The sequence below is a fragment of the Diadema antillarum genome, unplaced genomic scaffold, assembly GCF_040938485.1.
Source record: "Diadema antillarum isolate AM-2024a unplaced genomic scaffold, OU_Dant_1.0 scf00000033, whole genome shotgun sequence".
Lineage (NCBI taxonomy): Eukaryota > Metazoa > Echinodermata > Echinoidea > Diadematoida > Diadematidae > Diadema > Diadema antillarum.
This window is the reverse complement of record NW_027270922.1, coordinates 491,753-519,426: the sequence shown is the minus strand read 5'-3', so window position 1 is coordinate 519,426 and position 27,674 is coordinate 491,753. Positions and strand designations below refer to the sequence as shown.

The 27,674-nt window shown below is 40.7% G+C and overlaps 1 protein-coding gene across 2 annotated transcripts in view; it reads left to right on the top strand.

The window, feature by feature from the left end:
* Window positions 1–27,674, top strand: part of LOC139743275 (short transient receptor potential channel 4-like) — a 93,714-nt gene that overhangs the window by 53,405 nt on the left and 12,635 nt on the right. For both annotated transcript variants that reach the window (XM_071653778.1, XM_071653771.1), the window contains exons 2-8: window positions 8,298–8,490; window positions 13,220–13,344; window positions 13,949–14,320; window positions 17,633–17,761; window positions 18,253–18,634; window positions 23,733–23,869; window positions 27,443–27,661. In XM_071653778.1, the coding sequence (XP_071509879.1) occupies window positions 8,319–8,490; window positions 13,220–13,344; window positions 13,949–14,320; window positions 17,633–17,761; window positions 18,253–18,634; window positions 23,733–23,869; window positions 27,443–27,661 (1,536 nt within the window). In that variant the 5' untranslated portion in view covers window positions 8,298–8,318. The remainder of the gene's footprint in view (window positions 1–8,297; window positions 8,491–13,219; window positions 13,345–13,948; window positions 14,321–17,632; window positions 17,762–18,252; window positions 18,635–23,732; window positions 23,870–27,442; window positions 27,662–27,674) is intronic.

Below are 27,674 nucleotides of genomic sequence, written 5' to 3'. Positions count from 1 at the left end.
TCAATTCAATCAATTCAAATTCTCGCTGATTAATACCACGGAATGAGGAGCACACCCCTACTGAGTAAAGGAATATCATCTGTTGATTTATCCCCGTGGGAAATTGTATATCATAAAAATAGAGATGAACACATAAACTAAAGGTTATACCCTTATCATTGCTTCGTCCGTGGTAAACATGCCCGCTCGCTCCACTCCCTTTCCGGTTTTGATTAAATTGGTCAGCTCGGGGGAACCTTGACTTTCAGAGGCAAATCGTTAGTGGTCATCACCACCTACCCGGGTGATAATGTTTAATCAAGTCCAATGATAAGGCCCGATCGATTTCTAGTCAATGCTGTTGACAGCCTGTGCGAACGAATGACTTCATATCTACGCATGACGATTGGACGAAATAGCGTGCATGCTTCCTTCTTCTTCCCCCCCCCCCCCGCCCCTCCCCTGGCCCATTCCGTCTTGTTGACCGTGGTAACAGTCGGTGTGCCGTATGTGTGTACTAGTTTATTGAATTCCAGTACCCGCAGTCATCGCTATGCACCGGTCGAAGTAGCTTTACAATCAAATAGGCAAACGCCGCTGTTCTCACAAGATTCCCCGTCATGTGGTAGAAGGGATTGCTTTTGCCCCCGCTTTTCTGTGACTTGTAACTCCGTGGACTCTTTGTCGCGCTGAAATCGTCCGCCTAAAAGAAGATGCGCTGAGATGTACATTATATATCGATTAAAAGTGCGAAATTAGGCGTTGGTCACCGATCTATCATTTGCTCCCGATCGCAATCCAGTGGTTCATTCATAGCGGGATTGACGTTTACCTGCAGTGGGATTGCCGAATTGCCCCTTTCGATTGGCGCTCTGATTTTCTTGTTTCTCTCAAAGTTGGGAATTTGATTGGTTTTTAAGGGAGTGGAAGGACTGCCGTGTCGGGGAGGGCTCGGTGGCTCATTTCCGCTACTCTGCCGCCAAACGGCGAGCAAACGAGCGGAAAACAATTAAAACAAATACACCTGCATTTCCTTTCCGGCTCTTCCTCGCGTTCGGAGTAAAACTCTTATGTCTCTGACAACGAGTATAGATATTACGTGGTTGGTCTAGAGCGCCATTTATACTCAAAATACGAGAAGAGTTTGTACGAGTCACTCATATATTGGTCATTGCATCGGCTTGCATTTTTAGCTTGATGTCCTTTTAACACTGCTATTTATTGTCTGCCAGACCCTGAAGGAGACAGAAAAAACAGAAAAAACAACAAAAACATCTCCAAATATTGCCGAAAGCGTCTCCATGGAAACGAGAGGGCACACAACGTAATGGATTTTTTTCTACAACTCTTTTAGATATTGAATATGATTCTATTCGCGCCAGAGTATAGCACTAACCGTGAAGAATCGAGAGCCACCATTCAAATCTGTCAGCAACTGATGAATTTTGTGCAATCATCCTGAGCGATTGTATTTTCCCCGCCATATTTCAGATACCACTTGGCGACGGTTCATTCTCTCCTTAACGTTGGTGTAAATGTGATTAAGGGGGGCAAACCTCAAATAACAGCCCCCCCCCCATCTTTCCCCTCATCTTGGTGTACACAAACCGCGTTCTTGTCCCAACGTTCATGCCAGAAAGCGAATCGCCTGTTTTTGGAGCAGGTGGACTACTTCTGCCAATGTGTGTCTACATGCGAGGCCTACTAATCGATGGGGAGAACCTCACTAAGCGTTCGTTACATCGCTGACATTGTCTCGTGTTACGGTCTATCGGTCCCCTGTCGAATTCGCCACCTGCCTGTTGGCAAACTTGGCCAAGGAATACCAAAGAGACGAAGGGGAGAGAGAACGAGAGAAGGGGGAGAGGCTTTTTTTCCAAGTCACCTTCTGCTTTGTTTTGGGAGCGCTTTTCGCGGTTCCCGGATACCCCACGACGAGCTCTCGAAGCGCTTATCACAGCGTGTTAAAGTTCGTCGACACCTTCCGGCAGACATTTGAGTATTGACAGAACATTGCGGAGATTTTTTTTTTCATCCCTGCCTAGGAAGTGTAGATGTGCTTACAGTGCCGATATTTTTTCCTCTCGCTTTTTTTTTCTTTTCGCGCCGTGGAACATTGCCAAACAGCATCTTGGCTCCGACGTTGAGAATGTCACACGTTGTCACGGGTGGCAACTTCGTTTCTTCCATTTGAGTCTCGTCGCGGAAGAGACTGCAGCGGAGGGGCCCAGCCATTGAAGATGCTAGGGTACCTACGATGATAATGGTAATCACCGACTCTGGCGGTCCTGTCCCTCTTTACGACTCCGGTCTCGCCGCGGCGATGGGTCTAGAAACGAGACGTAACCGTGCATGCTCACACGCATGCATGCACCGATCATGTGCTCTTAAAAGTCTGCCAGTTCCGATGTTTATTCTTTCACATCCTCGCTGCGGAAATGGCCCACAACTTGCGAAGTGTTACTTAATGTAACTGTGTGGAGGTCATCCCTCCGCCATGCTCAAAACGCAGTGCCACAGTCTTCATACTTGAGATATGGGAGTTTCTATACGGAAGGATTAAAACTGCAACCCAACTTTTTTTCTCGACGTCTTGGTCGATTTTCATTTCTAGCTATTTGAAATGTATAGAATCTATTAAAGACAGGGAATATCTGTGCGTTCTCCTCAGAGCGGGCAATAACTGTGTATGTCTGAACATCCAGAAAGCGACATGGCTGACTCGCAGGAAGTTGCCTCCACGCGCGGGGTGTTGAACACCACGGAGACCGTGACAAATCCATTGGATATACCCAACAACACCAGTCCCCTGCTACTGACCGACGAACCGACCAACGCGGAGAGCGTCCCGATGGGATACTTACCGGGAACTATCCAGTCCGACCTGGCTATAATCGGAGGTTATGACACGGGGGCTTTAGACATGGACGAGCTGGACTCGGTAAAGTACAGCCGAAGGGAGGATTGCGCGATCATTGATTGTGTGTTGTTAATGTTGTTTCTTCTTCTTTTTTGAAGTTTGCGTTGCAGCCCTAATCAAAAAGAAATAAGATTTTGAATAAGTTTAAGAGTGGAATATACATTATATTATGACCGTAAGTCCAAAGATGTCGTGATACTCAAATCAATAATGTTGCTATGTGGCAATCATTGAATATATCAAAAAGGGAAGAGATAGATAGAGAGAGAGAGAGAAGGGGGCATTACAGTGGTGCAATATTATTCCGTTACCAGGCGTTTGGCATTGAATTATAGGAAATTACAGTGACCTACGCACTTGATCCAATTTCTGTATACCGAGGATGAAACATTACAATTCATTTTATTCGTCATAAGGGCATGCATGTCGTAGATTATAGCAAAACAACTTCAATCTTTTTAAGCAGTCTTTGATCCATCGTTATTTCATCAATTTTAGAATCATCCACAATGGAAGCCTGTTAATAATGAAACCCGTCCCCACGGTGAAGTTGATCAAAAAAAAAGAAAAAAAAAGAACAGAGCACAAAAATATGCCAACCCCCCCCCAAAAAAAAAAATCATTTGATTCCCTCCTTTGAAATGAATTAAGAAATGTCATCACTTGTAAGTTGATAGATTTGCAGTGAATACGTAATGTGTACATTCGAAAAGATGACGCAGGGTTTTTTTTCTAAAGGAAAAAACAAAAGCATCATTACTTCATGCAATTTGCATATGAAATTAGAGTAACCCACTTTAGCAGTGCTACGTTACATTGAGTTTAAAAATGTCGTAACCCGTCTAACTTTTCGTGCCGTTTTGATAGAATTTCGTGGAGATGATTTAGTAGTTACGTTTGTCACTATGGATGCAACATGTCTTGACGTAGTCAGAAACTAGTTGCCATTATCTCTCTAGGAATATTCACACGCATACACTCTTGTTTGCTTGTTGCTGTTTTGTGCGATGTCATTTCTTTTCAGATATGTATTCATGTGTTTTGATTTCTGTATAACGTGACGTTTTCTGTCACACTTCACTGAATAGTAAAGTTGTGCAGTTTACCTTGGTTTACTTTCATGATGCTGATGTCATCTTAACTGCCTGCAATATCTCTTGCGAATTCGATTAGGCACAAAATGAAATTGTAAAGCAAAACTAAAACAAACCGCACAAACAAACAAACAAACAAACAAACAAACAAACAAACAAACGGAATCAGGAAACATGCAGTGTAAATGATATAAAAGAATTAAGCTGTAAAAAAAAACCGACACCATGATCTTCTCTAAAACTGAGTCCAGGATTTCGTGAAGAAAAATCACTTTTATGTCGAGTGTCCACCTTGTTCTTTTGGAAGCGTCCGGACAAGCACCTGTTATTTGTTTGTGCCGGCGAGACAAACCTAGGACTGGTGCTGAAGTCAGGATATAGAATACCAAATGAGGCATTTCTACCTGTCATTGTCTTTATTTGTTCGTTTTCAAAATGGGAGACGATATTGCCTGCATAATAAAACAGAAGTAAGTTAGATGACTTCTAACTTTGTATTAGCAGGGAAGAGGAGACAGTTTATTTTTCACACGGACGAGAGGCTCAATGACGACACATGTCCATTTCCTTTTGTGAGTAGAGAGCAAGAACAAAAATAAGTAAAAAAAAACCACAACAACCAAACAAAACGCTACCGTCAAATGGTTGGGAAATTGCATATAGAGACCTACTTTCTTAAAGTTCAACCCTTCATGTGACGCTCCACAAAACACGTTTATGTTTCAATGGATTTCGTTTCGTCATCAAGAAACCTGAATCACCGTTGTATGCGAATGACTCTATTTGATGAAAATGAGCATCGAAGTGTGGTAAAAACGTTGACGTCTATATCCTACCGAGTGCTTGGTAATGCATTCTGAAGGAGAATATCTGATGACAAAATGTACTAAGGGTAAAAAATGGATATAAAAAGCAGCAACTATTGTATGTACATTTAAAGGGTTTGATTGATGGTTTCCCACTTTAAGGGGCAGATATTCATCGAACATGACGAATATCAAATCGCCATCCTACCTTGTGTCCCCATGAAATTTCAAACAACCAAATTGTATTGTACAATATTCCCTCAATTCAAATTAAATGATTCCGAAAGGAAGGCAATAAAATAGAATAAGACAGCGTAAACAAGAAATTGTGTTGCTCGATTTTCTTTTTACGATTTATTCCTTGATTATAATATTCATTTGACCTCGTGAAATGTTGAAATCAGGGGGAAGTTGGATGTTTTCACATTGGCTGACAAATTATCATGTGTATCAAGACTTTCGAGGAACACGAAAGACTGTCTTCTGTGGTTGTCACGTGCCTGTAAACCTTATCACGTGATCATAAAATCACGACTAGACAGGTCATCGTCATGTTCTCGTGCGTGGCATTCAGAAAATTCATATGGACGTCTTCACTGGCGGTGTTTAGGCTAGAATGTAATAACGCCACAGTTCCACAAACAGTGAAAATCTAATATCGGGCCATCTGACAAAACATGCGTGCTGATGGGTATGAGGAGATAACATGGAGATTATATCACCTTCGTAAACGTCCGTCGGATGCATGATTGGAGAAAACGAAAGGCAAATCAAAACATTCGTGCGTACTTCTCAACAAAGTGATTAGAAACGTTCTTTTTCCTTTCTTTCATTTGTGTTCAATGTTTCACGTCTTAACACATCTATTAGCTGTCTATTTTTTCTTTTCGTGTTTTGGTTTTAGTTTAAACTTCTCTAAGACTGAACGGTCTTGCGTGGCGGTATAACGTAGACTAATGTAAGGAGAAGAGGACGAGGCATCCTTTAAGCAAACCCAAACATTAGATCCAATGACGCCACCATTATGAACTCTGGCAGGAAGGTTTTTTCGGCTTTCAATTTCCATTATGAAAATTGTTAGTTCAAAGAAGGGTTTGATACCCGAGGCAGACTGAATTGTGATTTGATTGAGATGAAATATTGATATATCGTTTTCCAAAGCAAACAACAGAACAGTTCGAGTATCCACGTAATTTTCAGATATTATTAGAAGAATGCCTAGAAAAAAATGTTTCTATATACAGTCTTTTTGGGGTTGTTTGTTCGCTTATTTTTTATTTTTTTGGAGGGGGGGGGGGAGGATTCAGGAGTACAATGTGAAATGCACGCCGATTACATATCGAACCTCGTTTTTATTTCTAGTCTAGTCGTCTGAGTATTGAGTACGAAGGTCAAACTTCTATAGTACATGTAGGTTATGTCATATTTTGCACTGTGCTTGAAACTAATCATTCAATGATGAGATAATTTGACTCATGGAGCTACCATCGCCGAGATTTTCATTGAATAGAAAAGAGCAAATCTGCCCCCATTCACATATGCATTATTTTTTTTTCTATTTTTGTACCTTACTAAGCATATGCAAGCGTGCCGGACTATGTTATTCGCATGGATTTATCAACTCACAAAAAAAAAAGAAGAGCAATATCAGCAGCAAAAACAAGAATAGCAATGACTTTGATCTCCCGATAGTTTAGTGACCCAGTATAACAAAGCCACAGTCCCACACAATGACAAATGTGTGGTACTTAAGGAAGCTGTGTCTACTGTGTACTGCTAGTGACTGCGGTAAAGAGAGCATGAGAGGGTTTGCCGCTTATCATACGAAGCCCTCCAAAGGGTAGACAGTCGTATTCATTCCATCCACCCGCAGGATGATTTCTCAATTTCGAACACGGGACTTTTAATCTATAGGTATCATCCGTTAGAGTTCGTTTACCCCCGATGGTTAGCAACATAATCGGAAGAACTCAAGTGTAACGTTTGTGTATGTGCTTGTGTGTGTGGGTGTAGGTGTATGTGTTCGCTCGATATCCTAATCTGATCTCTCGAATTGTTAGGGACTCATGATGATATAAAATCAACGCTTCCCCTCCCGACGTTTGAACTGAGAACCTACAGTTTCTTTGTAAGACACACTGTCTAGTCAACTGACGCGACTCATAAGAAATTCGGAAAGTCCTTACGAATTAAAGTTCATGACAACGTAAATGCGTTTAGAGCAGGACAAAAAAAGATTAAAACAAAAGTATAAATCATGTAAAATTTTCCGTTATGTCTGTCCAAATAACACAGTTGGTCGACCTGGTAATGATTAGCATTGATGGCAACTGGCATTTGGATGGAAATTTCCAGGTTTTGGATGTAAAGATGCGATTTTTTATGCCGGGCGATCCCATTTTATAGTCTTCAATCAATATGTTTGATATTCATGTGTTTAGGCATATCTGCCTATTTTGAGCTACATACTAGTATCTTCCATCATGTTTATGTAATCACTACAATATATCTTGGCCAGATTACTTTGATGTAAGAGCTCATCATATGCGTTGTGTACGTCAAACTTTATTTGAGTTGTTGTTGCCAACAAACTGAAGACTATCTGAATCGATTGCATGCAGTGTTGAGGAGTTACATACAGGGAAACTATTGTCTTGGACCCTTAGACACGAGGTCACAGGTCCGAGTCCAGCCTGATCGATGCACACATTGCGGTACCAGCGGTATCCCCCTACGCCATAATTATATAATGGGCACCTGCCAGTGCTTGGGCTTAATGATAATGGCAGGTTTGACAAGGAAATTATTAACAATATTGACAAAGCAACCCTGTACTCATGAATAATATCCTAGCCTTCTTCTTGCGACCCGGAGGTGATGTCATAGACTCACAATAGTCCCACAAATCCTATTCCTCGTGATATCATCCTCAATAATGTTTTTCATAACATGATTATAACTATTTTAGATATGCAACTACCAATGTTGATCCTTTTTTATCTTTGTTGTTCACCTTCTTCTTGATGCCATTGCTATCAACATTATCAACATCATTACTACTAGTTAATAGTGTTTTAAAGTTGTTGTTATCTCAGTCGTTGTTATCACTGTGGGGGAGCGCGCAGTAGCATAGTGGATAAGACTCGTGACTCCCAATCGGAGGACCCGAGTTCGAATCCCTCCCAGTGCTTTCTATACGTCCTTGGACCTCGATGTTTTTACCCACCATGTCCCTCTCGAGCCAGGTGTATAAGTGGGTATAGCACCTGGCTATGCTAGGGTAGTAATAATGACACGGGCCTGTGGCTACCCTCGATAAAGAAGACCTTGTTATTATTATTATTATTATTATTATTATTATTATTATTATTATTATTATCATCATCATTATCATTATTACTATTATTTTTGCTATTATTGTTATTATTATTATTATCATCATTATTATTATTACCATATTGTTACTCCCAATTCTCCTCTGCACTTTGTTTTCGACAGAAGGGAAGCCCGACCTTCAAGATGAGTAGGTTACCGGAGAATTCGGTGGAGTCACTGTTTCTCCAAGCGGTCGAACGGGGCGACCGGAAAGCAATCCTCTTCGCCCTCGAGAACGCCCCCGATCTCAACATCAACTGCACCGACGCCGACGACAACTCGGCCCTGGTCGTCGCAATACAAAATGGCAACTCAGGTAACGCGTCACGTTTTACTATCTTCTTATAGTCTTGTCGGTCAATCAGTGAAGAGCCATTCTGTGTTCAAGAAGAGCTTGAAAAAATGGAGAAACATACAAACAAAACAGTAAAATTTGATTTGAAATTTCGAAGTTTAAAGAACTTGAAATTTGCATAATTTGCGTAAATGACACAATAATATGTTTCTATCACAATTTATTGTACCTACCAATTGGAGAGTGTGGCCTATCGGTTTAATTCCAGTGGCTCTAAGAGCAGAAAACTATGTAGACAAGATATACTAAAAATCTGAAAAGTCACCTGAGCTCAACAAGAGTACCACTTCTATTTTGGAGGAGTTATCTGTCGTTAAATAATACGTTCTGTGGATAGCCATCTTCACTTGTATTGTCGCTGCTGCTCAGTGAAGAATAAGGGAATCAGAAGTCAAAAAAAAAAATACGTAGGCCTACATCTACACCACATTATACCACACTATACTACACTCCATTCCACTCCACAACACTCATTACGCAACACTACACTACACTACACTACATTCCACTCCACTCCACTCCACAGCACTACATTACGCAACACTACAATGCACTACACTGCACTACACCACACTACACTACACTACACTACACTCCACTACGCTACGCTACACTACACTGCACTACACTACAATACAATACAATACACTCCGCCATATGCATTACACGTACGTTGATTACAAGCAAAGTCCTGTGTAATGATGCTCGCTATGTGAAATGTATTTTCTTCGAATACTGAGGTAGTTCCTTTATTTCTGTGGTGCTGTTGTTGTTTCTGGTGTTGAGAGCACTACGTGTATTACAGAGACAGTGAGAGAGAGAGAGAGAGAGAGAGAGAGAGAGAGAGAGAAAGAGAGAGCGAGAGAGAGAGAAATAGATAAGTTAGATATCTGACATAAATCAATGGATCTATATCCCGGCTTATGATCCCCTTTATTAATCTGACTCCAATCCAGGGCAGCTTTCACAGAATAATGCGACGATAGTGTTTGCACTAGCTTCCTAGATAATTTGATTTCACCCTCGAGTAGCTCATTGAATAGCCAAACGATGCAATGCCCGGTAGTAAATGCCCTAGATCACACTCACCTAATGATATTGTTAACCCCCTAAAAAAAAAATGAATATCGGTTGATCGATGTAACCGGAAATGATAGCATCCAGCACTATAAGATTTAAACTGTTCTAAACTGACATTTTTCTTGTGGAAGGGAGGGACCCTCGACACGAGATCGCAAATCGTTTCATCATGAACAATTGCAGCTATTTGTGTTAACATCGGGTTCATTTGCCGTAATTTAGAACCTACCCCATCCCGTTCTTTATGCTATACAGACATGACCTTATCGACGGTGATCGGTTAAAAGAGCCGCGCAGTAGATCATATCGGCAATGGACGCCATTCTACGAAATGCCATCGAAATTCCTTTCGACAAGTGATTACTATCATTTTCCATCATTTGAGGCCTTTCCAGCCTATATTCTATTACTCTCCTCTATCCCCTATACGCACAGTGACCGCAATATTTAATCATTCTTGATTACAGAGAGATACGATTGGGGGGCTGAGGCCGGGCGCAGAAATAAAACGGGGGCGCACGCATTGAGATTGATAACAAATTTGTATGTCATTCGCAGACAAGCAACAATATGTCAACTGGAAGAACTCCGTTTTTCGCATCCTAGATTTCACATTTGTAATTCATAATTGTCTGCGTCGAGCGGGGGTCTTTCCCCGATACAGACCTGTCGTTCTACATGGATGAAGCAGCGAGACCATAAACCCTTCATTAACCCAAATGCCTTTCCGTTATATGCAGCACCAGTTACGGAAATCATTTTTCCCCTCTCGGGTTTAATCTAAATTTGATTCATTTCGGCGGTATCCGTGCTATAATTCATTACAATGGCATAGCACTTTTGCGTGTATGGAAGAGGCTTAGGGGGGCCTTTGTAACATTGAATTATTATAGACTCATCAACTTTTGCTTTGAGTAGTCATAATTCCGCTTTATTCACAATTAATTGAAACGTTTCATTTTTTCTCAATGTACATTAGATGTACTTCAATCAAGACATAATTCAGTAGTCACAGTGTATATAGTAAATCAGATATCTAATTAGATTGCGTGGGTGTGTGTGTGTGTGTGTGTGTGTGTGCGTGTGTGTGTGTGTGTGAATGTGTGTGTTTTTGTGAGTGCGTGTGCTTGACAGTAACTGTGGACCCCTATATAAACTCATTCACCGCTCATTTGACTCTCAATGAATGCTGATAACATGAACGTTTCCATGTTGAACCCACAAATCATTATGCCTATAGGAGGACATTACACGTTACACAATTCTTAAAAAAAAAAACGGTTCATTTAGATAGGATATGGCTCGGAATTCTGTGTTTGGTGAAACACTGATTGTCAGCATAGTTGATAAGCATTTGAAAAAAAAAAACTTATGGAGAAAGTTTTTTTCTGTCTTCTTTTGTTTTAACAAGAATGCGAATACAACACTAATGTTTAATTGACTGCAGGATAACGCTTTTGTTACATATTGTTCAGGGCTGCCAACTCTCACTCATTGAGAGTGAGACTCACTCATTTTGGTCCTTTTTCACTCTAAAATTTTATTTCATTTGTATGCATTTCTATTGATCTCACTCATTTTGACTCCTAAATTATAGCATCGGCCTATGGGAGTCTCACTCTCCACTAGTTTCCAATGTTAGCAGCCCTGTATTGTTGCAACAGAGCGTGAGAAGTTAACGGGCCCACATTTACACGCAAGTACACACACACACACACACACACACACACACACACACACACACACACACACACACACACACACACACACACACACACACAAACACATACACACACGTACAACATACATAAGGCCCTGAATATGCACACATGCATTATTACAAAAGTCTGCCATTGACCTTCATGTAGACCCAATTTATCATCAATTGATTTTGGCAGATGACAGAGCTGTCAATCACACTTTGGTTTTGTAAGAGATCCTAACAAAACAAAACAGTCCCCCGAGCTTTACGTATATAGGTTCTTTTTCATTTCTCTTCATTTTTTTTCCACATATTTGATGTTTTTCCGACACCTGAAGTGTTTTGATCAGAATTATCATTTACAGTTATTGATTGTTGGACTGATTTTTTTTTTCAACGTCGAAATTGGAATCTGAATACGGCTGAAGAAAGACTAAACAGAATTTCATTCGAGAGAGAAAATGTGCAATAATCTCATGTATGTGGAATTTGCCAGTCTGCGACACCGCAATGTTATCCGTGGTGGATTTGTCCGGGAGGCTCGTGCTATTAAGCCTCGGACATGGCGATGGTATGTGGATTACCAGCTGTCGGAGAGGTGCAGGAAACAGCACCTGTACGCCCCCTTTGCGCTCAGCCGTGGGTTAATATCATATACGCGGTCGGCATGCATTTATTTGCCGCTCAGCATTTTTTGGAGAGACAGAGACAGACATCGGGAGAAAGCGAGAGAGAAAGAGAGACAGGGAGAGAAAGCACAAAAAAGAATAAAAAAACATAAAAACAAAGTGAAAAAGAGGTGTCACAAACTCCATGATAGACAATACATGACTGAACATATTATATACCCCGACACTTATTCAAGGATTGTTATATTCATTAGACATTACATTGTACAGCAGGGGCTGGTATTGAACTCGTCAGTGACGTCACAATGCACATAAATACCCCTTATTTTGTTCATCTGAAGGCGTCACTTTCAGTTTAATGGAATTACGCAGTATAAGAGTAAACTAGTAGTTTATCTCACGTGATACGCAATAATCATATTGTAATAAAGATATACAACGCGCATGCTCCAAGTAGCATATCAATTCCTGTTTGCATAGGTATCTGCTGGTGTATGATAATATATAATGTGCTGCGTGAAACAGAGATAAATTAGTGCACATTTTGACTTTATAATGTTTTACTATGCCTTTCAGTACCACCAGCAACCTGTTTGCACACAATACGAGTGATATTTAGTGGTGATGTTCTCGAGAGGGTTAGATACTGGTATTGATTTCTGTAAATTATGTAACAGAAAAATGTTGCGATCAGGTTTTATTTCCCCACGGTTTCTTTTTCCTCAAGATGCAACAACAAATATAATATGATTAATGCATACTTGATCAGAGACGGACAATTATAATGAATATATGAATACTGGTTTCATAGCATAACAATCGTTGTCATTGTATTGACATTGACAATTGCATTTAACAGCATGTGTAAAGGTTGACAAGGGGCTGAAATCATATGGTAATGTTCAATGAATAAATGATGGCGCTCAAACAAATTCGGCTTAAAATTCTGCCTTAAAAAATTAAAATGTACCATAAACATATATCAGAAATAGAAAGGAGAACTTTTCGTAAGGAGAATAACTTATACATAAGATTTTGCTTGTTCAGGGGTGTGTTTATGAAAAAAAAAACTGACATGAAGTGAAGGTAGTATTATGGACACATTCAGGATAGAATTAGCAAAAACAAACAAACAAACAAACAAACAAACAAACAAACAAAAAAGCGGTTAGTAATAGACGTTTCCCGAGTTGCGTTTTATATGACGGTTATTGAAACAGGTGCAATTGGTATTGATTAGTTTTCATCTCTCTTTCCCCTATTATCTATCTCTGCACAGATATAGTTAAATTATTACTGGACCACAATATTCAACTTGGTGACAGCCTTCTACGAGCGGTTGATGCACAGTTCACACAAGCAGTCAGAATGATTTGTGACCACATCAAAAAGAAGAATATCCCAGTAAGTATAAATTTCCTTCAAGCAAGGCATTGTATTGTAATGTATTGTATACTTGTGCCTTAGGTTCCTAAGGTCTAACAGCAATAAGAGCCTATACAAAAAGAGAGAATACCCTTTCGTAAAGTTTTTGTAACTTTTCACTTTGTTGGCAGACGTGATTAAGAATGTATCGAATGTTTGGACACTATACAATGATAATAAAATAACTCTTTTCAGTCGAAAATGTCCGATTTCTACCCGAAACTCTTAACATGCTAGAATTATCCCTAACTTACCACAGTGAGATAGAAACGTGTTGCGCCTATGCCTCATGAAGTGGTATATTACGCTATTTTATTCCGGATTTTATAGACAACCCAATACCGACAGAAATTCAAATTGAAGTCATAGTAAACTCGTATTGTCTTTTTTTTTTTATCGGCAGTGTGACCATTAAAAAAAGAATTTCTTTTACTGAAATATTATATAATCACGCCCATCTTTAGGCCGTCCGCAGTCGTCAAAACGATATATGAATACTATCATGACTGTCATTTACTATTTGAGACGTTCATAAACCGCTTGTAATCGACATTTATCTATCCCCCATTTTTTCCGCGTTAAGGAAGCGTTAAATTGCAAAGCACTCAACGGTGATTTTCACCCGGACGTGTCGCCGCTGGTCCTGGCAGCCCAGCACAACCATTTCGACATCATCAAGACCCTACTGGAGGCCGGCGCCAGGATAAAGGACCCCAGGGAGTACGTGGACCAAGCGGAGGTCCACACACTGGAGAATTCTGTGGGGATGCTGAACCTGTACAAGGCGCTGGCCAGCCAGTCCTACATCTCCCTCACGGCGCCGGACCCGTTCAACACCACGTTCGAACTGTGCGCCAAGCTGCGCAAACTCATGCGGACCAAGTACGAATTCTGCGACCAGTTCCAGGAACTCGCGGACCAGTGCGAACAGTTCGCCGCAGATCTACTCGATCAGGTGCCGTAGTAGTAGTAGTAGTAGTAGTAGCAGCAGCAGCAGTGGTAGTAGTAGTAGTAGTAGTAGTAGTACTAGTAGTAGTGGTAGTAGTAGTAGTAGTAGTAGTAGTAGTAGTAGTAATAGTACTAGTAGTAGTAGTAGTAGTAGTAGTACTAGTAGTAGTGGTACTAGTAGTAGTGGTAGTAGTAGTAGTAGTAGTAGTAGTAGTAGTAATAGTACTAGTAGTAGTGGTAGTAGTAGTAGTAGTAGTACTAGTAGTAGTAGTAGTAGTAGTAGTAGTAGTACTAGTAGTAGTGGTAGTAGTAGTAGTAGTAGTAATAGTAGTAGTAGTAGTAATAGTAGTAGTAGTAGTAGTAGTAGTAGTAGCAGTGGTAGTAGTAGTAGTAGTAGTAGTAGCAGTATAGTAGTAGTACTAATAGTATGTGCGAAACGAGCAGGTCTATCATGTAGGTATTGCCCTGTGAGAAAAATTGATCCGATTGATCTTTTTCTTTAGCCGAATTTACTATTTTTTTTTCATTTTTTCATTAATCATAAAGTCGGTTCACGTCACGAGTGATTATGCACTGGCAGAAAGATTATGATAGTGACGTCTATGTGTGTGAGAGAGGATGGCTCATAAAATGTGCCATTAGGCTCATTTTCAAATAAAGGCGAGAATTTGGAGCAGCAGGTTGATTTCGTACATCACAGACATGGGCTTCAACTATTTTTTTTAGCATGTCATTGAAAATGTATTACCCTTTTATTTAAAAAAACAAAACAATGAAAGATGTTTTGTTGTGATGTAGGGTTCCAATATTCAAAGTTTTTCAACGCGTGAGCTTCGAGCGCAGCTTTGTCTCGGAGGCAAAATATCTACAGAATCATTTATTTCCGTCTATAAGTAAGAGTTAGATCATCACATATCTTTGCACTTGTCTTATAAATATGCTGAAGGGCATTTTGTTAATGTGTAAATACAATTATACCAGTCTTTACTAACATTATTCTGTGTGGATATTCACTCTCAATATCTGTGTTATTAGCCGAAATGTACCACAACCTCACCATGTATATAATTATAAGCACATAAGCTTTCAAAAACAGAAAAGAAACATGCTTGAGTTGAGTTTGGCGGAGAGAAACAGCCTATTTACAGTGCAATGCATTGCTTCACTTGCGGTACGGCTAATTGCATTAAGAGTTATGACGCTTAAACACTTTCGATTACTGAAATGGGTTTCGTCAAGTGGACGCCTAACCCAGTTTTCCGGTCTATTTCTCCAGAGTTCCACTGATAAGGACTTGTAATGAAATAATGATACATACATAATAAATCATAAATGCAACTGGCTTACTGCACATTGCGGTTTATTTGTCGGACATTTTGTTCGTGCCAGCGACGATTAATATGCTGGCTTCGAGGAAAAACAATTACGTAGGTTTCCCAAGCGACTGTAAGCATACTACTTAAATCCAAATACATGTACACCAAAACACAAACATACCTTTTCTGGTATTGTTTTGCTTTAATTTCGATCCTCTTCGTTAATGTAGATTCCTCTTGAATGTAAAATATACAAAACGAAACATCCTATGCCAAGGAATACAATGATTAAGATGAGACTTAGATCTTTTATAAAACTATGACACATTGTGGACAAGCATAAGTACAATGTACAATATGTGGAGGGGAAATAACGAACAGATATGGAATGCATTTCGGAAATTGTTGATGTTATGACCCGAAGAGTTTGCTCCGATGTTCATAGCATCGAATTGAGATCCCGAGGGACAATAATATCAACAATGCTCCGACTTCAAGCAGTCTGTATTATTTGTTCATAATCCGAATAAAAGTGAATGAGATGTCACTTGGTCAATCGCGATTGGCTAGCCAGTTCACACATCAAGCGCTGACATAGGTGCTTGCATTGCGATCGCATCGGACAAGAGTCACATCTTGCGCTATAGAGGCCAAGTGCTTACAGTACACAGTACGTAACGCGTGCGTATAAAAAAGAGGGCAATTTGATATACCATTGGGTAGTTGGGTACTACGTGGCAGTTTGGGTACTATGGGGATGAAGACAGTTATTGTTGAATCAATTCCCCCGATTTCAACCGATCGCAATCGAGAATTCGTTAAACGTGGTATTTGAAATAACTATGCATATCGTTTTCACGAACCTCCCCTTTCCGCCCTCCCTCTCTCTTTCTTTACTTTTTAAAAATCTTCTGTAAAGATCTTTCGAAGCGATACCTACAAGCTGATGGGCATCTTCCAGTGCAGAACCCATCTTAAGAACCTCAATGCGCTCAGTGCGTGCCTTTCAATTTGGGTGCCCTAATTGTATTTTCCGCGCTACTTTGGCTTTTGTTTACACCTTATGTGTAATGGCATCTTCCAGTGCAGAATCCATCTTTAAGAACCTCAATGCGCTCAGTGCGTGCCTTTCAATTTGGGTGCCCTAATTGTATTTTCCTCGCTACTTTGCCTTTTGTTTACACCTTATGTTCCCCCATTTTTCTTCAAGACTATTCTGATCATCGGAGAACATTACAAGTGATGCGCTGTCGCGTGATCATGTCTATCAAATCGCTATCTGGTAATTGACCATAAACCTATACACATTATAATAGCGCTGCACTACAAGCCCTATAGGGAGAAACTTTAAATCAGTTTTTTTTTCACGAATACCTAAAGTTTCTTTCGGAGTCATACAGCCGACGAGTCATACCCACGAGTCATACAGCAGACGAGGTAGACACCAAGCTAACAGTCCCACTAGCTAGACACTAAGTAAAACAGACCCATAAGGAAGACAGTAGGCAAACAAGGCCCATATTAAAGGTTGACACTGGACAAATAAGTCCCATGAGGTCGACACTGGGCAAACAGGTCTACGAGCTCGAAACAAGGCAAAAATGGTCCAACACTACGTACATTGAGCCCCGTCATGTAATGTCGAGCTCCTGGGCGCTTTTGTTGTTGTTGTTATTGTTGTTTTGCTTAGTTTCGAGCTGATGGACCTTATTTGCTTAATTCATAGCTCGTGGACCTATTTTAGTTGATGTTGAGCTCGTGGGCCTTGTTCACTTAGGCCCGAATTCACGAAGGTGGTACAAATGAAACCATGGTTTAAACCATGGTTTCATTTGTACCACCTTCGTGAATTCGGGCCTTAGTGCCTAGCTCGTGGGATGTATGACTAGTGAGCTGTTTACTCGTGTCTGATTGACACTGAGTCCAGAGAATATGTTTTGGTTCAGCTGTTGATAGACTGTGATCATGATATCACCTTTATTTAATCCCTTACTGCACATCAGGTCCGTGACTCGTGTGAGCAGGCGTACATCCTCAACCACGACTCGTACGGCTGGAGTAACCCGACCTCAAACCTTGCCGAGGAGCAGCCTAATAGGGTCAAAGCAGCAATACACTTCGAACAAAGAAAAGTAAGGGAAACTTATATCATTTCTATTTGGACAAACAAATGTAGTTCTTTCCACCCACACACAAATCATGCTTAGTGTGGGAACTACATTTTTTTACCTCTTGATATTACATTCAACAGATTGAAAGCATGTACCTATGTACAGATATGCGTGGTGTATTGGCAGAATGCCGTAATATCGGCACATGGAATAAAGAGGTGTTTGTTTGTCATTGGCCAAAACAATTTACGTGAACACCAGCATTCTTCTGGAAGGACTACATGCAATGTACCAGTGTGGCACGGGATGGCATCGTAATGCTTGTATAAAGCCACATCAATCAGCATAAAGCCCCTGCCTACACACATTCTGCAACCGTGCAGCACTATATTTACGACACTACAATCATATGCGAAAATCGTCTTTGTATCGCTTTCTGTTTTCACCTTTTATTTTCTCCGGAATTCTGGTGTTTTGTTTTCATTGTTTGTTTGTTTGTTTTTGTTTTGTAGTTCGTCGCACATCCACACTGTCAGCAGCGACTGATCGAGCGCTGGTACGCCGGCCTGCCCGGCTGGCGCGACATGAACTCGTTCAAATCCGGCTTCCTCGTATTCCTCATGGCCGTCGGTTTCCCCATCCTGTCCATCTCCTACATCATCTACCCGCGGGGGCGGCTGCGGGAGTTCCTCTCCGTGCCCTACGTCAAGTTCGTCTGCCACACTTCCTCCATGATCTGGTTCCTCCTCCTCCTGCTCTACCAAACCATGGCGGAGAACAGGGTCCAGGCGCCGCCGGAAAACGAGACCACCACGCCCCCATCGGTGAGCAGGCGGTCGCTGAACTCAGAACCGATTAATCCCACGATGATGCTCATAGTGGCGTGGGTGTCAGGTGAGGTGGCTCTGAAAGTCCTTTTTGTCTGTGTCGTGTTCTCCTCTGCCTTATTTTTTTGAATTATGACGCATATCTAAGTTGATAATATAAATGTTGTGTGTGTGTGTGTGTGTGTGTGTGTGTGTGTGTGTGTTGAGGGGGAGAGAGAGGTTTGTTTGTGTATAACCATCATCATTATGTACGAGTGAAAAGATGCTTAGTTGCGGGCGCAAGCGCATGCGTTGTCTCGTGAATATACAGGCCTCATTCCTTCTTCTATAAGAATAGCCAATATCATCATTTTATTGCTCGTTCTCGTCTACATGATACACAAGTTCAACAGTGGAAACGACATTTGGGTTTGTTTGCATTCATATACGTGTGCGTGTCTGTGCTTGTGGTGAATCTGATGACGCTTGTAGGTTTTTTTTTAATGGACGCTGTGTTACGTCGGTGTCTTACCAATTAAGTTGAACAAAACGACACTTTTTGGGACACCTTCTTTTCATACCGTATAAATTCAAATATTCAAAAGGATGAACGTTGCACCACTAACCCTTGGTTTGACGAAATGGACGTCTGTGGTGATGTTTCATTTTCGCAAACGGCAAGAATGAGAAATCACGAAGTATGACTAAGCATCGTGTATAGTGAGCATGACCCAAATTCGGCCCGCTTAGGTTAATCAAAAAAGAGTCCAGAGTGATAAGCAAAAAGACCGATCACCTGAGCGCGCCATTTCCTGTCTCCGTTAACGCAAATCGGCAACCGGCGAAATATTAGAAAGTAATAGTCCAATGAATTCTTGTGTGAATGGCACTGGTTTCCCCGGGAGTTCGTTGATACTCTCTGAAGGGGGAGAAAGAAAGACAAAGAGTCTGTGTGTGAGTGGGTATGTTTGTGTGTTTTTTAGTGTGTGTGTGTGTGTGTGTGTGTATGTGTATGTGTGTGTGAGAGAGAGAGATGAAGAAATTAAGAGTCAGAGAGAGAGAGGGAGAGGGGCAGTGGGAGAAATAATAGTAAGGGAGAGAGGGAGAGAGGCGTGTGGGGGAGGAGGGAATTAAAGGTCAGATGAAAGGAAAGGGGGAAAAACTGAAATTAATTCTGTCCACATAGATTCGCGGAGCCAGTACGATGGAGTATTTTCCAAATCACTCCACCTGTTTGGCGAACCCATAGAGATACAGCACACAGCCCCCGAGATCGTCAAGCCGAGAAGTAATTGATCACTCTCCACGGTGCGTGCTGGGGCTGGGAGAGGAGTTTGAGGGGAGGAGGGGGTATAAGTCTACGAGCTATGGGTGATGACACTCGTGTTACAGCTAAATTGGCCGAAACGGGGATATTTTCTTCCAGTCTGGACCAAGCAATGACTGAACACCTTCTTATGACCGCTTTCTTGGGCAATACGCACACACCCACCCGATATGAACCATCACAAATGCTACTTTAAGACCTCCTTCTCAATTCCAAACACACGAGATCATACACGCTGCCTTGGTCATGATGGTACGCTACGGCACACCCATAAGTTTCTGGCGCCAGTTTACTATCATCATAACACTTCTCATGGGAATTTTGTGTTTTGTTATACCAACGTAACAAAATGAAATCAGAGTTAAGTGTTAATGTTTATTGTATTCTTTTTATCTCTTTTGCTTCTTCTGCTTTTGATAGTTTGTAAGTGCCTTTTTTTCTTGGTATGGTGATTACCACTCGACAAAGGCACTACATAGCAACATTTGCAGTGTTGTGAAACCATTAATTGACACTAAGGAGACAATAGCGTCAAATGCATACAATAAAGCCTGTAATAATTTGGCAACGTTGGTCGTAGATAGGTCTTAGTGCTCAGAAGATGTGGGGTTCGTGTCTCCCGCAGTGTTCAGATGCTTGGATAGATCAACTTGATCCCACGTGCAAATGTCCGTTTTTGTTCCTATTTCAAAATACAAATTACCCATTGTCGTCAAATCGCATAGAAGCATGTTTAAAGAGTAATTAAAAATATTACATTCACATTTTTTTTTTACTTTGAAATTTGAACAGTAGGTAGTTAAGAAATGAATCTATTGATCTTCAAATGAATATCAGATTGCTCATATACAGAAAAACAACCTTGCTTTGAGTTCTTTTTCTTTCTTTCTTTCTTTTTTTTTTTTTGGGGGGGGGGGGTATTTTCTGGGACTTATTGCGAAATCGTGTGGTGACAGCCTGCCACTTTATGCATTGGAATGAATTCAGATGTATGTTCTTTGAAGGTAATATGTAAATGAAATTAAACCATAGGTGAGAATGATAAAAAAATGGGTGTGTGCATGTTTGTGGGTGTGTGCGAGTGTTATCAAGCCTTTATAACGTTGTGTAAAAGGGGTATAAAAAGTATCCAAATGTCGTATAATGTCATACGCCCTATACCGCCATTTTGCTGAAGCTGTCACGCATTTTGTGTGTTTTCCCTTTGCCCCGCGATGGTGTGTTTAATGTGAGGGGCTTCGCTCGGTTAGGAGCCATGACCACGCAGTAATTATGAATGCAAACAAAGTAACGATAGTGATGATAGTGCACTCTATTGAGACACTTCTCTCTCTCTCTCTCTCTCTCTCTCTTTCTTTCTTTTTTTTTTGATGGTGGAAGGGGAGGGGGTTGTGTCGATGAAGGGGGTAAACTTATCAGTGTATATCTTTTACTGCTCCTTTGCATTCGCAATATCATAGTAAGTCATGACTCGATTATTTCAATTAAGATGAGACATTTTCCCGAAACATTTACTGCAAGAAGGTGATTTGTGTGCGCATGTGTGTAGGTGTAGGTGTGTGTGCGTGTGTGTTTGTATGTGGGTGTGTACGAGTGTATTTAGTTGTCGTGCAAAAAGGTGTGCGCGCTCATTCATGTTCATGTGAAATGCAACCAAACAATCAATCATAAGACTAGAGGAGTGAAATGGACCGAACGTCTTTCATTGTTAATACATACTTCAGTCTAAAACCTTCTTTTAACACGAATTTTCTTCTGTTTGTTGTTAATCAACCTCTGTTGAAGGTGTTTCGATAGCTCAAGACGCGGTTTACTACCTGAAAGAAGATGCATGTACTATAAGTCTCCGCTCACACCTTAGCCCCTGCTCTTGTTCATCGCAAATTATTCATTAATTTGATAACGCAATGAGCGCGCGAGAGAGATGGAGCGGGAACAGACAATTTAACGCGCGTGTTTCTCGCGCAGGCGTCCTGCGTTTCGACCATAGAGTTATGTGTTCTTAGTGTATATCTCCACGGCACCGACAGAGATCGTGAGTCTGCGAAACGATCAGGCCACGGGATGCTAGCAGCAATCAATCAGTCCCAACGTCTCTTGCCGAAAGCCCCTTCCGTGACTTGTCAACGTGGGGACACGAGCCTTCGTGCCTCTGCGCGGAACTCTGTTGAACTAAGACGCGCATGTTTACCCGGTGGTTGTATGATAGATTTGTCTTGAATTGTTGCTGATGTTAGGGTTTTTTTCTCTTCCTTTTCTGCGCCCTTTTCCCGTCTGGCACTCTGGAAGCCAACTGGGTCCCCATATCATGGGGAAGGCGACAGGGTAAAGGATGTCCTCAACATAGAAATGCCTAGCAACAGACAGGCAAAACCATAGGCAGATAAAGTGCGAACGCAAAGATTGAAGTGCACCTTTAATCGCGTACGCGCAGTAGTTGAAAGACACCATCATAGATGAATTAGCGAGGCAATGTTTAACGAATCTATTGAATGCATTCATTAGTCAACCTGACTGGAGGGAAAACCAAACAGAGAAATTATTGTTCATAACGATGCCCGCTTAAAATTAAACGAATGCAATGAAGCCGGAGCGCACGTCAAGCGTATTAAATCGAGGATGAAGAAAAGTGCGCCCCAAGCGTTGAATAATGAATGGAAAGAGATTTGGTGTTTGCTTCTAGAGTGTGTGAACTCTACACCTAGGTTGAGTCACTACAAATTAATGACTTCGACTGTACTATCATATTAGTGCAAAATCCGGTTACATTCATTTATTCATTCATTCATTCATTCATTCATTCATTCATTCAAACATTACTGTTTCACGGTTTCGGTAAATATGATATATAGTCAGTCTATTGCGGAATGGTGATCAGAGTATCGCAACTTCGTAACCCGAATTTTCATTAAGAAGCAATTGTGTGCTTATGAAAAGGTCTGGTTTTCTTGACTTTCGTAATAATCAAATCGACCGCAATTATGCCACATTATATGAACCCCCTGTAAGAAGACCTGCAATTCAAGTTTGATGTATGATGTTTCTCTTTAAATTGCATAATTTCATTCAAATGTGACATCGTAAGAAAGCCTGATTCATTTTCTTTACTATGACAACACACTTGCATTCCTGGAATGCATATAGCACAACGACTGAGTATGAGGAAAGGTCAAAAATATGAAATGTTGCAAAATGGAACAACCGTGTTGCGTCAAACAGTAAAGTCCCCATTTCCAAGACTCTGTAATGTCATCACCCATTTGAGATCGTATTTCTCAGGACTTATTCTTGACGTAATATGGAAGTTGAGAAAACGAAACAACAGACAGACGTAAGAAAGAGAAAGAGAAAGAAAGAAAGAAAGAAAGAGAGGAGAGGATTAAGGAAGGTGAATGTGCGTGTAAGTGTTTATGCGTGTAATAGCTGAATAGATTTCAAATGACCTTTCATTGTTCATGTCGTGATCAAATGCACGGTTACATTGGGGATAGTACTAAAATTAACAACGCGTTAGCGTTATAATATAAGAATATAATGCTATGCAATTTATGTTCGCCAAAGTAACATTTTGTATACGAATCAGAAAATGTCCGCGATAACGAAGCAGACATTCCTGCAGATATTCAAGAAAATTCGCGGAAACATTTTGCAACATGTAGTTAATGTTCTTTTGGTTTTTTTTTTGGCAGAATCGTTAACAAAGAGAATTTCCTGAGGATGTTGCGATCATGAATATATTGGATAAAATCAAAAATATATTCAGAGGGAACAGCACTAGCAAGTAAAGAAGCACGTTATGTTATATTTTGGAAAAACTCTTTGATTGATTTAAAATGTTCTACCTTTTTCATGTTTGCAGGTCAGACGTGGCAAAAGTGTAAGGAGCTTTGGTACAACGGCTCCCGCTTCTTCACAAATCTTTGGAACTATTTCGATTTTTTCATGCTCTCCCTCTATTGGAGCTTTATCGCACTCAGGGTGATGGTCTTTATACAGGTAAGAAAAATTAATGCCTGGTAGAAATGTCAAGCATCATGTTTGAGAGGTAATAAACTTGCCCAATCACACATACACACAAACAAACAAGCACACCAACAAGCACAATTGCGGAAGTTCAGACTAACTGAATGGTATCGCTTAAAAGGGACGTGCTTCTTTTCCAACGTATAGTAATGTCTTCGTCACAACTTACTGCACAATATTTCTTTTGACATTCTTTCCTATTCATGTTTCTTAACGCTTTATTTACTAGGCCATTTCATAATGGGAGGGATGAGAAACACACATCAAACCTATCCACCTAGACTGGGGGGGGGGGGGGGGGGGGAAGAAGGATGTTTTCATCAATTTCTTCCGCATAACATAAATAAAGATGAAATGTAAGTTGTAAACCAATAAATTAAATACATGTATACTGGTTTTGAAGCCAAACATGGTTTCCTGTGCTATGCTCGGTTCGTTCGTTTGCTTGTTTGTTTGTTTGTTTGTGTGTGTGTGTGTGTGTTTGTGTGTGTGTGTGTGTATATATAAAGGCATGTTGACTCGTGCGCCTGCTGGTTTAAATCTGGCGGTAAAATCTATAATGGGAGGACGGTAGTAGGAGTATCATCCCTTTTTATTTTGTCTTGTATCATCATCTTTGTGTGTGTGTCTGTACGTCGTGGCTCACGGCAGCAGCCGCATTTCGAACGAGGTACAGACATCTTGCCCACTATCTGACTATTAAAACACCTACGCTCATCCGCGGGAAGGTAATACCTCTGTTGTTAATCAACCAGAGTTTGCCCACGGTGTTCGCATCGCCTCGTCGTGCGAGCTTTAAAGGCAGAGAATGGTGTGTGAGAGAGAAAAGGGGGGAATTCAAATATTTGTGAGCCCTGGCGGTTATTTTCGATCCGACACAACGTGGTGGCAAAGAGCGCAATCTAATTCCAGTAATTCTGTTTGGATACCAATGGCTCGCCAACTCCCACAAGCGATCTGACTGGCAACAATGAAATTAAGAGGAAAAAATAAAAGCAAGTGGCGGCACCTCTGTTTGATATCTTGGTTATTTTTTTTTTCTTCACCTATACGCTGCCTGGTGATTTGCGTAACCTCCTTTTTCATTCTGACTCTTTGCTCCTCTGTGAGTTGGTGATACAATCAATGTAAATAGTCGTATTCCGTATACACACGTGGCGCAGAGGGCGCATTCAGGCACACTGACACACACGCACACATACACATATTCTGTCTCAACATACCACCACACACAGGAACACACAAACGCACTCCTACGTACAAGTACTCACAGATAAGTATAATTCAAATTCAAATTCAAATTCAAGTTTATTCCGTTTCTCGACAGTAAAAAATAACATAACATACATCACTCTTTCTTCAGTGATAAGAATCGTACCAAAAAAAAAAACCAAACAAACAATCAAAGTGAGTTTAACAGAGTAAAACAGTACTTGTATACTTGCAGTAAAGATACATTACAATGCCTGAAGTAAATTAAAGTAAAGTTGAATATCAACGTACACAAGGCGAAAAACGGAGGGACCCAATGAAAAGATGAAGCTTTTTCAATACGATTAGCACAATACGATTAGCACAATAGTCACAATAGAGAGCGCATAACGTTTCTAGCTAACTAGCTACATATGTAAATTAATCGGCTTTAAGCGATAAAGTTGTTAAAAGGATGGTATAGATTTGGTTGAGATGGGGCTTCTAGTGTCCAACTTTTCTGTGAGATAATGAGAAATATCGCATGAAATATGACAAAGCAAGTAATTCTAAGAAGAATTCAAAGTTTATTTGATTAAAATTGGTTCTGAAATGGCTTTGAAAAACAAAGAGGTCGTAGTTAAAAGTTTGACCCACCTATTATTCGTAAACTATCACTTTTTTCACTTTGTTTTTGGATATCTCAACCATTTCAAAAACTACTTTTGAATTCCTCTTGGGATTTTATGCCTTTTAAATTTTTACTTTTCTTAACTGATATCTAACAATCTCGCAAAAAGTTACATCTGAATCCCGCATCTCAACCAAAACTATATCATCCCTTTAAATTAAGAGCGGAAGTATATTCTAGGTTTAGCATTTGAACATGGAAGCAGACACACTTAGCAATAAAGATTAAGCATAAAGTTTAGTACATCAGACATAAAACAAAAAACACGATAATAAATGAACCTAAAAAAAAAATAGAGGGAAAGTTTGCTAAGTTATCGTGTTGGCATGTCAGGCTGAGTGTAGACACTTGTGATGAGAGTTAGCGCGCCTCCGGTAGATGATGATGCAAATTTGTCCAACCACTTGGAAAGACGCGGGGAGAAGCCGCGGACAAAAATGCTCGGAAACTTTTGCCAACAACACCGGTGGCAAATTATTGCCTATTCTGTCTAGTGACAAGCCCAGTCATTTTCCATTTCATATTTGGTCTCTTTTAACCCCCCCCCCCCCTTTGAGACGTGAAGAGTTGGTAACTAGGGATGGTGATGAGCCTCTTATTGGAGATTCACACAGAACCAGACAGTGTAAAGTAAACACTCATCCTCGAGTCACTGACTACGGCTGGCGAATGGGTGCTTCGTCAGTTAAAGCCCACCTAAAACGTCACTCTTTATCGGACGATTTGTTTTTATGTCGGGCTGGGTTTTCTTTGGCGTAGAGGAAGATATCTAATCAAACACAGAGGACTTAACGAGCGTTCAAACTTTCTATGAATCAAAGCTTTATCCTTCCCCGCTGATGATCCTGTCTTTCAAGATATAAATCGAAAAAATGTGACACCCACCTCTTTGATGCCTCTTAGCAATGAGCCACGTAAAATGCTGGCAGATTATTATTGGCATTCATTCGAGCTTTAGTCACTGCGATACTGAATAGTGACCCCGTCACATCCACGCCGCCAGAGTCGATAAATCATTGATTAGTTTGGATGAGTGTGTGTGTATACATACAGTTGGTTACTTTTTCGAGTCATTGTCTGTTTTTTCCTATTTCCACCGTATTTTTTCCCACGATAATCGTATAGCTTTGAAGAGAATCTTAAGCATCACAGCCATCAAAAAAAAAGAAAAACAAAAAAAGAAAAAGAAGAAGAAGATGAAGAAAAAAAGGTGACACTTTATATCATTCATGAACCTGGTCATGGATTAGGGAATTGTGAAGCTTTTTAAGGTGTGTTAGAAATTCATGGCACGTCTAGTATTCTGATTGCTTGATTTTCCTTTTTTCTATAAAAAATAAATTTGAATGTACAGTCGTAGTGCCATTCTCTTTAATGGTGTATTTATGCAACCACTATACCCTTAAATACCTAAACCCCTGCTATGGTTTCATCCAGTTTTAACAGATGTTGAGCTACTGAACGAACGGTCATTTGTATCGTAGGCTTCGACAGTGTTCGAGGGGAAATGGTGGTCCCCAACCATCATCGGATAAACTGGTTACCTCTTTGGTGATGTCACAATCCATGCCACAATATTATGATTTGCGTCGTCGTACTGTAACATATCGTTATGCTCTTTTTCCGTACGCTACGTGTTCGTAATCATTGATCTCTGACTCTAGGCAAGCAATAACCTCAGCTTAGCCGAGCGGGCGCAAGGCTACGTGAACGACACGCAAACGCCGACGCCGATCATTATTAGTTCGTCGGATGGGAGCACGAATCAGGTGGTCACTCAGACGCTGGACGGCATCCAGGACAACCTGCAGGACATTCAGAACAGACTGCAGCTCTTGTTCGAGAGCCACAGCGATCTCAAGGAAGTGTGTGATCCGACAAAGGTATACTACAACA